Here is a 16,523-nt window from a genome sequence, read left to right on the forward strand (position 1 = left end):
TATCTATGCCTGCTTCATGTTGCTATATGGCAGAAACCAATATGATATTATAAAGCAATTACCCTCCAATTAAAAATAAATAAAATTTAAAAACTATTTTGTATTCAATCTGATTAATTTCCTTTTTGAATTACTTTTATAGCATTGCTATAGTGTTTTATACCATTTTACAACTTTACACTAATCAAACCACTAATGTGAAATCTAGTTTCAGAATTTAGTAATATTTCATAATTGCTTATATCATTATTGCAAAGATTTATTGAAATTATTGAATGAGAAAAGGACCAAATTCCTGTGGGAAACAAATGGATATTATCAAATAAAAATTGTCCAAATTTTAGGAAATGGTTGGGAAATTGTTAACTGGACATCTTTTCTTAGAAGAATTTCTCTCCTAAAGTTTTACAAAGCTTTTCATACCCAGACCACAAACCTGCATATAATTCTATATGATTTATGATATTGGAGACAAAATACCAGTAGTAAATTCTTATCAAGTGCAAAGCTATTACTCTGGGACAAATGAAGTAATTAAAAACTACACCACCCTTATGGCAGAAAGTGAAGAGGAACTCAAAAGCCTCTTGATGAAAGTGAAAGTGGAGAGTGAAAAAGTTGGCTTAAAGCTCAACATTCAGAAAACAAAGATCATGGCATCCGGTCCCACCACTTCATGGGAAATAGATAGGGAAACAGTGGAAACAGTGTCAGACTTTATTTTTTTGGGCTCCAAAATCACTACAGATGGTGACTGCAGCCATGAAATTAAAAGACACTTACTCCTTGGAAGGAAAGTTATGACCAACCTAGATAGCATATTCAAAAGCAGAGACATTACTTTGCCAACAAAGGTTCGTCTAGTCAAGGCTATGGTTTTTCCTGTGGTCATGTATGGATATGAGAGTTGGACTGTGAAGAAGGCTGAGTGCCAAAGAATTGATGCTTTTGAACTGTGGTGTTGGAGAAGACTCTTGAGATTCCCTTGGACTACAAGGAGATCCAACCAGTCCATTCTAAAGGAGATCAGTCCTGGGTGTTCTTTGGAGGGAATGATGCTAGAGCTGAAACTCCAGTACTTTGGTCACCTCATGCGAAGAGTTGACTCATTAGAAAAGACTCTGATGCTGGGAGGGATTGGGAGCAGGAGGAAAAGGGGACAACAGAGGATGAGATGGCTGGATGGCATCACCGACTCGATGGACATGAGTTTGAGTGAACTCCGGGAGATGGTGATGGACAAGGAGGCCTGGCGTGCTGTGATTCATGGGGTCGCAAAGAGTCAGTCACGACTGAGCGACTGAACTGAACTGAACAGATGAGAAACTGAAGTGAAGGAAGGTTAAGTAACTGACCTCAGACCAAATAAGCAAATAGCTTTGTTTGTAACTAACAAAGCTGAGAACTGAACCTGAGCAACGGTCTTCCCAATTCCTAAGCAATCACATCTCCCTGTATGAATATGAGTTTTGGGGTAGCAATTTTTTAGCCTCCTGATTTATTCTATAAGGAAGTAAGGGAATCAGGCACTTTTGTATGCTGCTGGTTAGTTCCCATGTTTTTGCTAAAGAATTTTGAACTGAAGAGCAAATTTAGGTCAGTAGTGTATTTTAGTGCTGCAAGGCATGTAATGTTCTGTGATACTCAAAGTACAGACACAGAAGCAAAAAGTGAAGGCTTTAGGAGCACAGGTGTCAGCTCAGCATCCACCAAGAGAACACAGAAATCCACAAGGAAGTGGCCACATGGTCATCTCTGCCGGAGCAGTCCAGGCTCTGTGGCAAGCACAGCTGCCATGGACTGGGTTCTCCTGATGGAGAGGATGAAGCTGGTAAACTGACTCTACAGGCTTGGGTATGCTTTATACCTTGGATATTGGCAAATGTGTGCCCACCTCTCATGGCCTTTGATACAATAAGAATATAGTTCACACAGCACTTGGAATCCCTCTTGATCTCTAGCTATGAGATAGCGGTGTAGCTTTTCATGTCTTGGAAGACCTGTGCTGCAGGTTGAAGGTGATGTCCGAGGCAGGGATTGCCCAGACCACTTAGTTTGTGTTCAAACTTCCACTGCCATATTTTCCTTCTGGGATGTTTCTATCTTTTGGTTATTTCTTAGATTTATTTGCAGGGTTGGCATCATGATGACTGTAAAGTTGGTGCTGGTGGTAAAGAACGCACTTGCCAATGCAGAAGACATAAAAGACATGGGTTCAATCCCTGGGTCAGGAAGATCCCCTGGAGTAGGGCATGGCAACCTACTCCAGCATTCTTGCCTGGAGAATAACATGGGGGACAGAGGAGCCTGGTGGGCTACAGTCCATAGGATTGCAAAGAGTTGGACATGACAGAAGTGACTTAGCATGCACACATGGGAAGAAAGGAGGGGCCATCAGCCACCAGCACATTTTTGTCCATTTTATTACTCACTGCAAAACCATTTGGGGGAGATATTTATCTGGGTTCCCAGATAAAGAGAAGAGGAGAAAGGATAAAGAGAAAATCCAACTCCTGTTCATGAATTTATTTATTGGCCAGAGTCCTAGAGCTTCTCTCACAGTACTCCATTCATATCTGTGTTGTTTATAGCCCTCTGTTTACCTCCTTGTCACACACTCACTCCAGCATAAGATTATTTGTTGTGCCTCCCTAGTTCCTTACACATTGAAAATACCCAGGCCTATTGAGTGAATGAATAAACCATGTCATTATACCTTTTATTGAAAAATGCTAACTGGTTAACTTGTTCTAACTTTTTCTCACCTAGAAAGAAGATCTTCAAATATATTTTAAATACCATAAGAACCTGCCCCGAGCCAGGGCAATCTGGCAAGAATGTCAAGACTGCACCTACTTTGGGGTAACACTGCATTTCTAAGGTCTCCCACAAACTCTTTTCCTGGGACACTGTTCATAGGCACCCAATTTTTAAAGAAATCTAAAAGTATGAACTAGGAAGAGGAATTTGGCATTGGGATTTATGTTTATTAAAGTCTTTCCTATTTTGAAATTACACACTGAAAGTTTCAATGCTGCCCTGGGTCTCTATGGGACAACCTGTAAGGAACAGCTGTAGCCTGGTGAGAAAATGGAGTGCTCTTCTAGGATAGTTTTTTTGTTGTTGTTGTTTGTCTGTTTTAGGATAGGTTTTAAAAATGGAATTAAGTCACACTTGGGGGAATCCCTGCGATGATATCAATAAGCCTATCATGTACCCTTAAATAGATTCCCACACCCCCAAGCCCCAACCTGAAGACAGGCTGCCTCCTTTTCAGAAGGCTGCCCCATTGTCTCCCTCCTTATGTACTTACTTTCTAAAAGAAATGAATAGGCATATATGTATACATATAACTGATTGACTTCATTGTACAGCAGAAACTAACACAACATTGTGAAGCAATTATACTCCAATAAAAAGTTATAAAACAAGAAAACAAAATAAAGTGAGTTCTTGAGAGAACAAAACAACGTAAAAGAACAAGCAACAGAAAAAGAAATAAACAGCCTGGCATCCCTACTTGCCTTTAAAAATACTAGCCGAGCCTGTCCCCTTTCCTCTGTCTCTCATTTTACAGTCAGTAGCTAAGTGAGTGAACAGCCAAAACAGTACAGAACTGGTCGACCCCGCTGCCCTGTCCTGTCCGTGAAGAAGCCACTTCCCTTGTATTTAAATGCTGCTGCTTCTGTTCTCTCTGTGTTGTTTTGTTTCATGTTGTTTCTGTTTGGCTTTTCAAGGTATGCCAGCGTCAACTGGGTCACAGTCTCCCTCTTTTTAAGTGTCTGAGAGAGCCAAGTCAGAGACTTATAAAGTACCAGATGCTGTTGAAGGTAAGTTGATGAGACAGTACTTCCTATGCTGGGAGAAGAGATGTAGGTATGATGGTGCACTTTACCTTACACACATAGAATTGTAACTTCAACTTCCAAGGGTGAAGCTAGGACTATATTTCAGGCTTTTTCTGTCCCCAGGTCTAAATCAGCTTCTTCAATGAGGAGTAAGACCAAGGAATCATAGGGACATGGAAGCCTAGCTAGTCCAATGTGTAGCCAGCACAGGGATCTCTAAGGAGAGCCCAACTCATTGTAGCAGGGGTCCTGGGGAGGAAAGCGAGGGAGGACAAGGCCACTACATGCTTGCAGCTTAGAGAGTGGGGAGGCAGACAGGCCACTACTCTTGGTAAGATGTTTACAGGTAAGATACCATCTGCTCCATTTTACAGCTGGGGCAAGGAGCTTCAGGAAAGAGTTGTGATATTCCCTGAAGTCACTGTTAATATGTTACATACATTTAAACAGAGGAGAGAAGGCAACACTGGATTCTTCTCTTCTTCCGCAGCATCTACCTCTGCTTTTAGACGGAGGCTTTTTCTCAAGAGCAGCATAACAGGAGGAATTTGTTCTGCGGAACCCCCTAGTGGTTCTTTCTCGCTCTGAGACCAGCACACCTGCAGGAGAACACTCCTAGGAGCCTCCCCACCCCCATCCCCCCCACCCCCACCGCCACACACACAGGTCAGGAGCTCTGTCAAGGCTGCTTTCCCACATATAAGCTAGGGGAAAGGTCTGGGCCACTCTTCTGGGCCACTTTTAATTAACCTTTATAAGTAGGTCTTGCCCAGTGGCTACTCTCTGTTAATTTGAAAGCAAGCTGTTTACTGAGTACCTTCCCACATGTATTTCTTAATCCCCACAGTCATACGCCCAGAGGCTCTGGATTGTGAAGAAACGGAGGCTCAGGGCAGTTAAGCTACTACCAGTGTTCTGCCCTCAGGACAAGTTCCCCCTTTCAGCTTGGCATCAGTAGGCCTAGCTTCGGCTACACCGGCTCTGCTGCTGCCAGTGTAGGGGGGCCTCTCAGGCCTTGGTTTCCTTGTCTCTAAAGTGAGGACACTCACCCTCCCGCATAGGTTCAGTGGGTGGCATAGTCGGTCAAGAGCTGGCTCAGGGCTGACCCCCAGGAAGCTTCCATCACATAACCTGCAGCTGTTGTTTCATACCCGGAGTCATCACACCAGCCTGGGAGTGAGGAAGGTGACCCTCTGATTCCCTCCATGAGTGGCATCTATAAGCATGTTTGATAAAGCATTCACTTAGGGCCTTGTGCTTCTCTGACAGCCCCATCTTCACTGTCATCCTAACTTTAAAAGTCCTATCTACTGCTGGGCTCAATGAGGAGGGAGCAGAACCTATGTAGGGGTCTTCACCTCCTGGGCCTGGTGCACCCAGTACTGAAGAGCTCAAGCTTTCCCATAGAAGCAATGTTGATGCAATAGCTAAGTCTGTACCTTCCGTGGAGGTCTGTAGGACATAGTGATTAGAAACACTGACTCAGGAATTAGACATCCTGGGTGTGGTCTGGCTCAGATGATTCCAGGCTACGGTGAAACCAGGCAATTGCTTAACTTCTCTGTACCTCAGGTCCCTCACCTAAAGAATGAAGGTAGTAATTGTACTTTCCTGGTATGCTTTTTGGGAACATTAAGTGAGGTAATGCATGTTAAAAATACTTCGAAGGTTTGTATTTCACTGAGGAAACAAGAGACAAGATCACTATAAAATATTCCTTGGGGGTCTGTGCAAAAACCCTGGGAGGCTACTCAAGACAGACCAGGTTATCCCATAGCTAAGCTTCTTCCTGCCTGGAAGAACAAGGTTAAACCATTGGCATGCCCGTGAAGAGAGGAAGAACTTTGGAGTGTTCTCTACTCTGAGGGACAGTGCCTGCGTGCTACGTCACTTCAGTCGTGTCTGACTCTTTGAGGGTAGCCCGCCAGGCTCCTCTGTGCATGGAATTCTTAAGAATATTAGAGTGGGTTGCCATGCCCTCCTCCAGGGTATCTTCCCAGCCCAGGGATCGAACCCACGTCAGGAGTGTTCTTTACCACTTCACCTGGGAAGCCCCCCTGCAGTGCTTACCATCAGCTTATTTGGGAGAGCATGGATATTGGACCAACTGCCTCATGCCTTAGGAAGGATCATGGGATCCTGGTGTGCGAAAGCTTTCTAAGTATAAACAAAAAGGAAAAGGAATGATAGGTTATACCATTAAAAACAGACGCATGAAAAAATGGGGAAAATATTGTATTAGCAAGATATGTGACAAATGGTCAGCATGTTTAATAATAAGCCTATAGAAATTAACAATAAAAAACAAAAAACAAGTATCTATGAAATGCTTAATACTTTCTTCTGAGATGTTATGATATTAAAAGTCATGACAGAGTACATAATGTATGTAATGTCTATGTCATAGCAAGTTGATTAGATAATACTAATACATTATTTGTTAGCACACATTAGGCGTGTGTGCTCAGTCATGTCTGACTCTGCAAACACATGGACTGTAGCCAGCCAGGCTCCTCTGTCCCTGGAATTTCCCTAACAAGGATACTGAAGTGGGTTGCCATTTCCTTCTCCAGGGAATCTTCCTGACCCAGGAGTCAAACCCACATCTCTTGTGCCTCCTGCATTGGCAGGCAGATTCTTTACCAGCTGAGCCACCAGGGAAGCCCAGCATACATTAAAGATAAATGCATTAAGGAACAATAGAACTCACTTTCACTGAGCTCATGATTTTTTTGTTTGTTTTTGCTATTACTTAATTTTTTTAATTGAAGTATAATCATTTTACAATGTTGTGTTCATTTCTGCTGTACGATGAAGTGAATCCACTCTATCTACACATATGTCCCCTCCCTCTTGGACTTTCCTCCACCCATCCCACCCATCCCACCCATCTAGGTCATCACAGAGCCCTGAGCTGAGCCTCTGATGCTTTATGGCAGGTTCCCACTAGCTATCTATTTTACATATGGTAGTGTATATATGTCAAGGAACAAAACTGGGTCATTTATAGAGATGTGGGTGGACCTAGAGTCTCTACAGAGTGAAGAAAGTCAGAAAGAAAACAACAAATATTGTATATTAACACATATATGAGAAATCTAGAAGATTAGTAGAGATGGGCTCATTATTTCTGTCAAACAGGCTAAGTGATGTATGGAAACTATCAAATTTAATGTAGAGAATTTTCCTTGCTTGGATTTTGTTTTAATAAAATATGGTTTGCAAAATGGTACATAATTTGTTTACAGTAAGTTTAGCTTATTGCAAGAAAGATGATCTAGAATAAGTGGTCATGATGGTTTCCTATGTAATCCAACTCATGTCATAAATAGACCACTATGTAAAAAAAAGAATAGGTGAAGGGTATAAACTTTTACTTAGGAGATGAATATGGAATTAAGAAAGTAGCACTGACATACATACACTATCCTGTGTGAAACAGATAGCTAGTGGGAAGCTGCTATATATTAATAACACAGGGAGCCCAGACTGGCACTCTGTGACCACCTGGAGGGGTGGGATGGGAGGGAGGGGAAGGAGGGGATGGAAGGCTATTATAATATACCATAATATATGATCACAGAGCACCAGTCTGAGCTACCTGTGTTTTTAATATATAGCAGCTTCCCACTAGCTATCTGTTTTACACAGGATAATGTCAATGCTACTTTCTCAGTTCCTTATTCATCTCCTAAATAAAAGTTTGTACCCTTTACTAATTATATATATATATATGTGTGTGTGTGTATATACACACATGTATATATAATGATATTATATTATTGTATTTCATTAATTATATAGTTAAATATATATAATTATGGCTGATTCACATTGTAAAGCAGAAACTAACACAGTTTTCCTCCAATTAAAAAATAAATAAAAGGATGAATAAGGTCTGAAATTCTAATGTAAAATGTAGTGACTATAGTTGGTAAGACTGTATTGCATAATTGAAATGTGACAAGAGTGTAGGATTTAAATGTTCATACTGAAAAAAGAAATGAAATGATAGATGTGTCATTTAACCAGGTGGGGGAATCTTTTCACAGTATATACATGTGTCAAATCACTAAAAGACACGCTGTACCCTGGAGAAGGAAATGGCAATCCACTTCAGTATTCTTGCCTGGGGAATCCCATGGACAGAGGAGCCTGGCGGGCTACAGTCCATAGCATCACAAAGAGTCGGACACAACTAAAGCAACTTAGGACATAAATTCCTGGCTAAGGATGTTTTCAGCTTCCTTAATTTTAGTCATTCAAAGCATCTTGCCACCTTAGCTTCTCTATTGGCTGTAAGTTGCTTCCTCCCTCTGACTGTCACAAAGCACTAGCCTGAAGTGTTTTTGTTTTTTTTTTTCCTTCCTTTTCAGAGTTTGTTATTTCTATCTCCTTCATGTCATAAAAAGTCTCGGTCTTATTCATGGTTGAGTGATGGACATTGTTATTCTCAAAATTTTCATTAAAACTGTATAAATCTCTTTTAAAAAAGACACACTGTAGATACCTAACAATTTTATATGTCAATTATACCTCAGTAAACCTGAAATTAAAAACAAAATAAATAATAGAAAAATGAACAAAGGAACTAGGCAGCTTGCAAAAGAATAAAAGCTAATAACAAACATTTTTTTGAGAGTTCTACTTCACTAGTTATTTGAGAAATTCAAATTCAAAACAGCAGTGAGGTGGGATTGCTCTGTTGATTTGGCTGGCAAAACTTTTTGATTAAATAGTAATACTCCAAGTAGGCTAGGGGATGGTGAAAAATTTTTTCATATATGGCTGATGGGGACATAGTCCTTCTCTAAAGAACTTGGAAACATGTATCACAACTCTTAACATTAACAATTCAACTTCTAGGTATTTATCCTTAAGAAAAGTGTATAAAGACTGTTATTGTAGTAAAAAATTATTTAACATAAATATTTAACAGTAGAGGGGAATTAATCAATTATGATTTAGCTATAGCATGCAATCCTTTCTGCTTGTGCTCAGTCGCTCAGTGGTGTCTGACTCTGTGACTCCAAGAACTGTAGCCCACCAGGCTCCTCTGTCCATGAAAATGCCAGGCAAGATTATCAAAACAGGTTGCCATTTCCTACTCCAGGGGATCTTCCCAACCAGGGGTCAAACCTAAGTCTCTTGTATCTCTTGCATTGGCAGGTGTGTTTTTACCACTAGCGCCACCTGAGAAGCCCATAGTATGCAATACTCTGCCACAATTTAAAAACATGTATAAAAAAAAGTATATTGGTGTGGGAAAATGTTCATAATAAGTTGCTGAAAAAAAGCAGGCTGCAAAATACTGTGTCCAATGTGATTCTATGTTTGTGGAAGGAACTTTGTGCTGAATATTCCATTTACTTTTTCCCTCTTACTTGTGACAAACAGACAAATTTATATACATCCTCAGTTTAGCATTGGCTGGAGATTGTTTGCACAATAGATTAAGTTAGCATTTGACTTTTTGATTTTCAATAAGGCTTTTGGGTTAATACAGGGGCTGCTGGATTTTGAGTCTCCTGAGGATTTGGAGATGGACCCAAGTGATCTAGAAGGAGGTTCGGCTAAGGTACTGGAAATTAAATATTATTTTATTTACTAACTGCTAATGAAGTGAATGTTAGTCGCTCAGTCGTGTCTGTTCGCGACCCCCATGGACTATCGCCTTCCAGGCTCCTCTGTCCATAGAATTCTCCAGGCAAGAATACTGGAGTGGGTTGCATTCCTTCCTCCAGGGCATCTTCCTGAACTGGGAATCAAACCCTGGTCTCCCACAGTGTAGGCATATTCTTTATGGTCTGAGCTACCAGGGAAGCTAATGGTGTTTGTCTATACATGGAAGGACTTATGGTGATTTTGTTTTCTTAGTGTATGATCTTTATTGTGTAAATTTTCTAAAATAATATTCATCCCATAATTCATAGTCAGGAAAAAACAAAAAAACTAAAGACAATTTAAAAGTGGGGATTTGGGTTTTTTTGGGGGGGGGGATTTGTAATAGCAAGAGTGGTAATATACTTTCTTCCTTCCACATAAAAATGTTTCACAGGAATACAAAAGTAAGTGAAAGTGTGAAATGCATACGTAAAAGCCTGGAAGTAAATATAATGAAATTCCATGTACTGGGTATTGTAAATAGTGCTGTAATGAACACTGGGGTGCATATGTCCTTTTCAATTATGGTTTTTTTAATGGTATATGCCCAGTAGTGGGATTGTTGGGTCATATGGTAGTTTTATTCCTAATTTTTTAAGAAATCTCCATACTGTTCTCCATAGTGGATGTATCAATTTGGATTCCTGCCAAAAGAGGTGGGATGGGGTGTGAGGGAGGTTCAACAGGGAGGGGACATATGTATACCTATGGCTGATTCATGCTGATGTATGGCAGAAACCATCACAATACTGTAAATTAATTATCCTCCAATTAAAAAATAAATAAATAAATAAATAAAATAAAATCCTACAGTTGTTTTCCTGAATGGTAGGATTATGAATGATTTATATTTACCTCTTTGTACTCCTTAGTAAATCTATATACATTATGCCCAATTCCCTTCCAAATGTGTGTGTGTGTGTGTGTGTGTCTGTGAATTCTAAGACAACCAAGTTTCTCTTGTAAGAAGTGATGGTCACACAGTATGGGAAGAAACTTGTGGTTTGCAAGTGTTTTTTTTTGTTTGTTTGGTTTTCCCCTAGTATGAAATTCTGATATAAAAAGAAAAACATGAGGCCTGTGTCTCAAGGAGTGGTCGTTTCCATGCCCTCCCTGGTCAAAAGGTGTTGTGGGGATGGCTTAAGATTAAAAGAAGCCCAAGTGATAGGTAATATTTTATAGCCTGGAGCAAGTAGAGCTAGCCTGGGTTACAGTAAAGCATCTGCCCACAATGCAGGAGACCGGGATTCAATCCCTGGGTTGGGAAGATCCCCTGGAGAAGGAAATGGCAACCCACTCCAGTACTCTTGCCTAGAAAATTCTATGGATGGAGGAGCCTGGTGGGCTACAGTCCATGGGGTCGCAAAGAGTTGGACAGACTGAGCAACTTCACTTTCACTTTCAATAATGTCAGTAAGAACTTAAAGAGGATTAATAACATTTGTAAGAGTCCTTTATTGACTATGCCAAAGCCTTTGACTGTGTGGATCACAATAAACTGTGGAAAATTCTTCAAGAGATGGGAATACCAGACCACCTGACCTACCTCTTGAGAAACCTATATGCAGGTCAGGAAGCAACAGTTAGAACTGGACATGGAACAACAGACTGGTTCCAAATAGGAAAAGGAGTACGTCAAGGCTGTATATTGTCACCCTGCTTATTTAACTTATAGCAGAGTACATCATGAGAAACGCTAGGCTGGAAGACGCACAAGCTGGAGTCGAGATTGCCAGGAGAAATATCAATAACCTCAGATATGCAGATGACACCACCCTTATGGCAGAGTGAAGAGGGACTGAAAAGCCTCTTGATGAAAGTGAAAGTGGAGAGTGAAAAAGTTGGCTTAAAGCTCAACATTCAGAAAACAAAGATCATGGCATCTGGTCCCATCACTTCATGGCAAATAGATGGAGAAACAGTGGAAACAGTGTCAGACTTTATTTTTCTGGGCTCCAAAATCACTACAGATGGTGACTGCAGCCATGAAATTAAAAGACACATAATCCTTGGAAGGAAAGTTATGACCAACCTAGATAGCATATTGAAAAGCAGAGACATTACTTTGCCAACAAAGGTCCGTCTAGTCAAGGCTATGCTTTTTCCAGTGGTCATGTATGGATGTGAGAGTTGGACTGTGAAGAAAGCTGAGAGCCAAAGAATTGATGCTTTTGAACTGTGGTGTTGGAGAAGACTCTTGAGAGTCCCTTGGACTGCAAGGAGATCCAACCAGTCCATTCTGAAGGAGATCAGTCCTGGGTGTTCATTGGAAGGAATGATGCTAAAGCTGAAACTCCAATACTTTGGCCACCTCATGCGAAGGGTTGACTCACTGGAGAAGACTCTGATGCTGGGAGGGATTGGGGGCAGGAGGAGAAGGGGACGACAGAGGATGAGATGGCTGGATGGCATCATCGACTTGATGGACATGAGTTTGAGTAAACTCCAGGAATTGGTGATGGACAGGGAGGCCTGGCGTGCTGCGATTCACGGGGTCGCAAAGAGTCGGACACGACTGAGCGACTGAACTGGAACTGGAAGAGTCCTACATCACACAAAACTAGCCCCCATCTTGCTTGTGGGAGAAGGGTTAGTGGGAAGGAGAGAGACTAGGAGCCATTGAGTCTCTGAAAGTAATTTGAGTTTCAAGTATTTAGTAAAGAGGGAGATGCCTGGTGTAAGCACTTTTAATCCTTTGTTAATGACATAAACTCAGGTGAGAGTCTGTTGTTTTTCACCAGGACCTGGAGTGTATTTACCATGAGTAAGAAAATAAGAATCTATGACATGTTGTTCAGTGGAGGCAGCATGCTCCACTCCATTCATCAGCCCTGTCATTCATATCTCTGATTCAAAGATGCTAATCTTCAGTGTTTAAGCAGAGATTTAAAAAACACACAAACCTTTGCTTATGTCTTACAGGAGAGGACAAGAAGAAGCGGGCTGTATGTGGGGAGCAGCAAAGAGCTCTCTAATCTTTCTTGTGGAAATTGTTGTGTTTTTTTAAAAATGCAAAAAAACAAAGTCTTTCTGTTTGTGTTTACCAGAAAACAGATAAATATGCTGTCTAGGTAGCAGGGGAATAAAATATAGAAATCCTAAGCGAAAGACTTTCAAACTGAAACAACCATCCCTAACATGTCCTAAGTGTCACAATAGTAATCATTGGAATGTTCGTTGGTCTCTTAAATTAGCTTTTTCTCCTTAATTCTGGGTCTTCATCCTGTTTGGAAGATACAGATCACATTGGCTTACCTCTTTGGCATCTTTAATAGTGACAGAAAATGGGGAGATTCAGTGTGGCAAATGCTGCCATTGTGGTGTTTACACGTAAATCATTAGTAAACCTCCACATGGCAGCCTATTCTTTGCCTCTATAGTTTACAAATATCCTCCTCTGGAATGGTTTTAAGCATGATTTTATCCGTAGGTAAAGACTATCACATTAAATACAGGAATATGATACTCAAGCTGTACTTTTCAATAGGCCCTGAGGGATAGGGAAGTAAAAGGGAGAGCAGCCTTTTTGAAGGGCTGCAGTTTTCATGCTTTACAAAAACTCAGGATATCTCTTAAATATCCAGAATATGGTGTCCATGATTTTATGAACTTCATTCTTCATTAGTATAGTGTGCAGAAAATGTAGTCAGTGATTTTGCTTGTGTGTGTGTGTGTGTGAGATATAGTTAAACCAGCAAATATCCTTAGCCACCTTTGGGAGCAAGGAAACAGGTTGATATAGCTACCTTCTCAGTCACTCCTGCTGGCTAGATCCACAACTCCTTATCTCTGTCCTGTTTTATTTCTTTACTTGGTAGATGGTTTACCTTTTGATTTCCAACAAGGCATTTGGTTTCCACAGAATGGGCCAAAGAGGACCAAGGATTCAACCTTCTTAGCTGACCTACAACAGGCTTTGGCCATGATGGAGGATTTGATCAAGTCCTGTGAGTTGGCCATGGACCTGGCAGCAGTCACTGGATGTCCGGTATGTTCTGTAGCAAGTGTTGGGACATTTTAACCAAAGGCAGACACAATCCTACAAGGGTAGGAGGTACTGTGGCAAAGTTAGAGAACTGATCTGTGGGGAAGGAATTTGACTCTGGGCAAAGTGACCTAAATTGGTCAGCACACGTGTGCTATGGGATTCCAAGCAGCACCTCTGCATTTTTAGGAACCTTGGGTTGTGATTCTTGGGGTCCCAAATGTTGAAACTGATCCACACTCTGGAAAAAGCAAGAACTCAGGGAGCAGAGCATATTGGGCAGGAGAAAGTGCTAAAGGAGTTATTTATTTTCTCACTCATGGCACCATTAAAATATCAAGAGATTTTCCTTCTTTAGCTTTATTTTCTCCGTGAAAATTACTTTGAAAATGGATCCTGAGTGAACGTCTAACCTCATTTTACATCACGGATCCAAGAAGAGGTCCAACAAGCATATATTGTATATTCCTTAATCCATGTGCTTAAAGAAAAATACCAAAAGAGGGAGTGCTGGGGACTGGGTCATCTCAACTCTGGCATTAGAGTTAATCCCAAGCAGGCCAGACCCAGGCATTCCAGGCAAACTGTCCTCTAAGACTGTGTGATCTCACTGGGCCTGGGACATAATTAATATACAGCTTGTTTTTGCTGTGAAGTACTCTAGATTTTGACTCAGATGTATTTGCTGTCATTGTCATAACAAATTATCACAAGCTTGGCAGCTTAGAATAGCACAAATTTATTATCTTATAGTTCTATAGGTCAGAAGTAGAACATAGTCTCACCAGGCTAAAATCAAGGTGTCTGCCTTTCTTTCTGGAGGCCTTTGGAGAGAATATTTCACTGCCTTTTCCAGTTTACAAGGGCCACCCACATTCTTCCACTCGTGATATCTTTCTCCATCTTAAATACCAGCAACAGTGGGTTGAGTTCTTCTCACTTCACATCACTCAGACCATCTCTTCTATTTCTCTTCCCTATTGGAGTATAATTGTTTCACAATGTGTGTTAGTTTCTGCTGTATAGCAAAGTGAAATTAGCTATATGTATACATGTCATTGTTTAGTTGCTAAGTCGTGTCTTACCCTTTTGCAACCTCATGGACTGTAGCCCACCAGGCTCCTCTGTTAATGGGATTTCCCAGGTAAGAATACTGGAGTGGGTTGCCATTTCCTTTTCCAGGGGATCTTCTTGACCCAGGGATCAAACCGGTGTCTCCTGCTTGGCAGGATTCTTTACCACTGAACCACCTAGGAAGCCCACACATATACATATATCCCCTTTGTGGTGTTTCCTTCCTTTTTAGGTTACCACAGAGCATTGAGTAGAGTTCCCTGAGGTGTTCCGTAGGTTCTCATTAGTTATCTATTTTATACATAGTATCAACAGTGTATATGTGTCATTCACAATCTCCCAATTCCTCCCCCCCTTTCCCCTTGCTGTCCATACATTTATTCTCTATGTCTGTGTCTCTATCTGCTTTGCAAATAAGATCATCTATACTTCTTCCACTTTTAAGGACTCTTGTGATTACATTGGGCCTAACTGGTTAATCTATGATAACCTCCATATCTCAAATTCAGCCAATTAACAATCTTAATTAACTTGTCATGTAACTTAACATATTCTCAGTCTCCAGGGATTAGGACACAGGCATCTTTGGGAGGCTATTATTCTGCCTCTCACATGGGGATCAAGTATTCAAAGAATTATATTTCAGATACTTTCCTTCTCTTTTCTTCCCTTTCATTTTTACCTGGATTTAAAATTCTATTTATTGAGGTCTGGATAGATGAAATGACCCTTTTATTTCTTTCCTTGTCAGAAATCAAACCAAGCAAATTAATTAGGACCAAAAAAATTCCTATAATTTTGTATTTCCCTCCCTCCTGGATTTTCTCTGGCCAGCATCTCAGAAATGGCTACACTGGGTTTGCTGAGATCTGGGTAACAATGCTGTTACTGTCCCCTGGGACTCCAAAACACTCTCTGCTTACTACTGATGCATGATTTAAGAGGGTATTCATGAACCATGCGGTGTGGGGCAGAGGGGATTGTTTTCTTGATAACTGTTTCCTTCTTTGGCTAAGGAAAGTCAAGAAAGCAACTTGTTTAATCATTTGGAACATCTTTCTGTTCTTCTTTTTATCTTTGAACACATGTCAGCTAACCATATTACATCCATTTTCCTGAATCAAAAGAATATCCTGAAACCTGTACTCAGGGCAGGAAACTCCCAGCTATTATTCTGAGTGTAAGTAACATACAAAGAGGAAGTTATGAGAAAAGAATGATTAAAATGTGAGTAAATAGCAATCTACTCTGATTTCACTCCAAACTGGTTACCAAATAAGATGAATGAGTTTATAGAATTTTAGAGATTTTTTAACACCAGTGCAAAGTACTTTTCTTCCCCATGTGTCCTCAGAACATACACTCTATGGTTTCTTTCTCACTAAGACTTTAACTTCCTTTACATCTAGTATATTAAGTAATGTATCCTGACAGTTTTATATAATCCTATTGAGTTATGGAAGAGCAGACATTGGATTTTTCAGCTTTCTGATTCAGGAACAGGTCCATGAAAAGAAGAGTTAACTCACCCCAATCATGTGGTTATCAGCTAGGACTATTTCTTTGATCTCTTCGCTCCCTATCCCGGGTGCCAACCTCTCAACATATTCTTTGTCTGATTCTGTTTAGAGTTTACTAACAACTCAAGTACTATTAACTCAGATCTAGTGATTTTGAGATTCTTTGCATCAGCTTCATAGAACTTTATTACAAGATACTTACAGCCACGTGTTGTAGGGAGAGATAAATTCAGACCTTAACTTCTTAGTTTCCCTACTTGACATCCAATATTAATTTGATTGTGAAGGAAAGAAATGGAAGTTGGTGGGTGAGTTCATAATTAAAACAACTTAAAAAATATCCTTCTGATATTTACATTTTTTCCCTTTTGTGTACACTCAGTTTTTGGTTTAATTTAATCACAGAAGCTTTAAAAAGTTTTAAAGAAAGTT

General features: G+C 40.5%; 1 protein-coding gene across 1 annotated transcript in view; it reads left to right on the forward strand.

Annotated features, from left to right (window-relative positions):
- Nucleotides 1-16,523, forward strand: part of MCF2L2 (MCF.2 cell line derived transforming sequence-like 2) — a 265,716-nt gene that overhangs the window by 198,695 nt on the left and 50,498 nt on the right. The window contains exons 19-22 of the mRNA XM_070372807.1: nucleotides 2,770-2,862; nucleotides 3,738-3,830; nucleotides 9,355-9,426; nucleotides 13,375-13,500. Of these exons, the coding sequence (XP_070228908.1) occupies nucleotides 2,770-2,862; nucleotides 3,738-3,830; nucleotides 9,355-9,426; nucleotides 13,375-13,500 (384 nt within the window). The remainder of the gene's footprint in view (nucleotides 1-2,769; nucleotides 2,863-3,737; nucleotides 3,831-9,354; nucleotides 9,427-13,374; nucleotides 13,501-16,523) is intronic.

Source organism: Bos mutus, chromosome 1, assembly GCF_027580195.1.
Source record: "Bos mutus isolate GX-2022 chromosome 1, NWIPB_WYAK_1.1, whole genome shotgun sequence".
NCBI classification, from domain to species: domain Eukaryota; kingdom Metazoa; phylum Chordata; class Mammalia; order Artiodactyla; family Bovidae; genus Bos; species Bos mutus.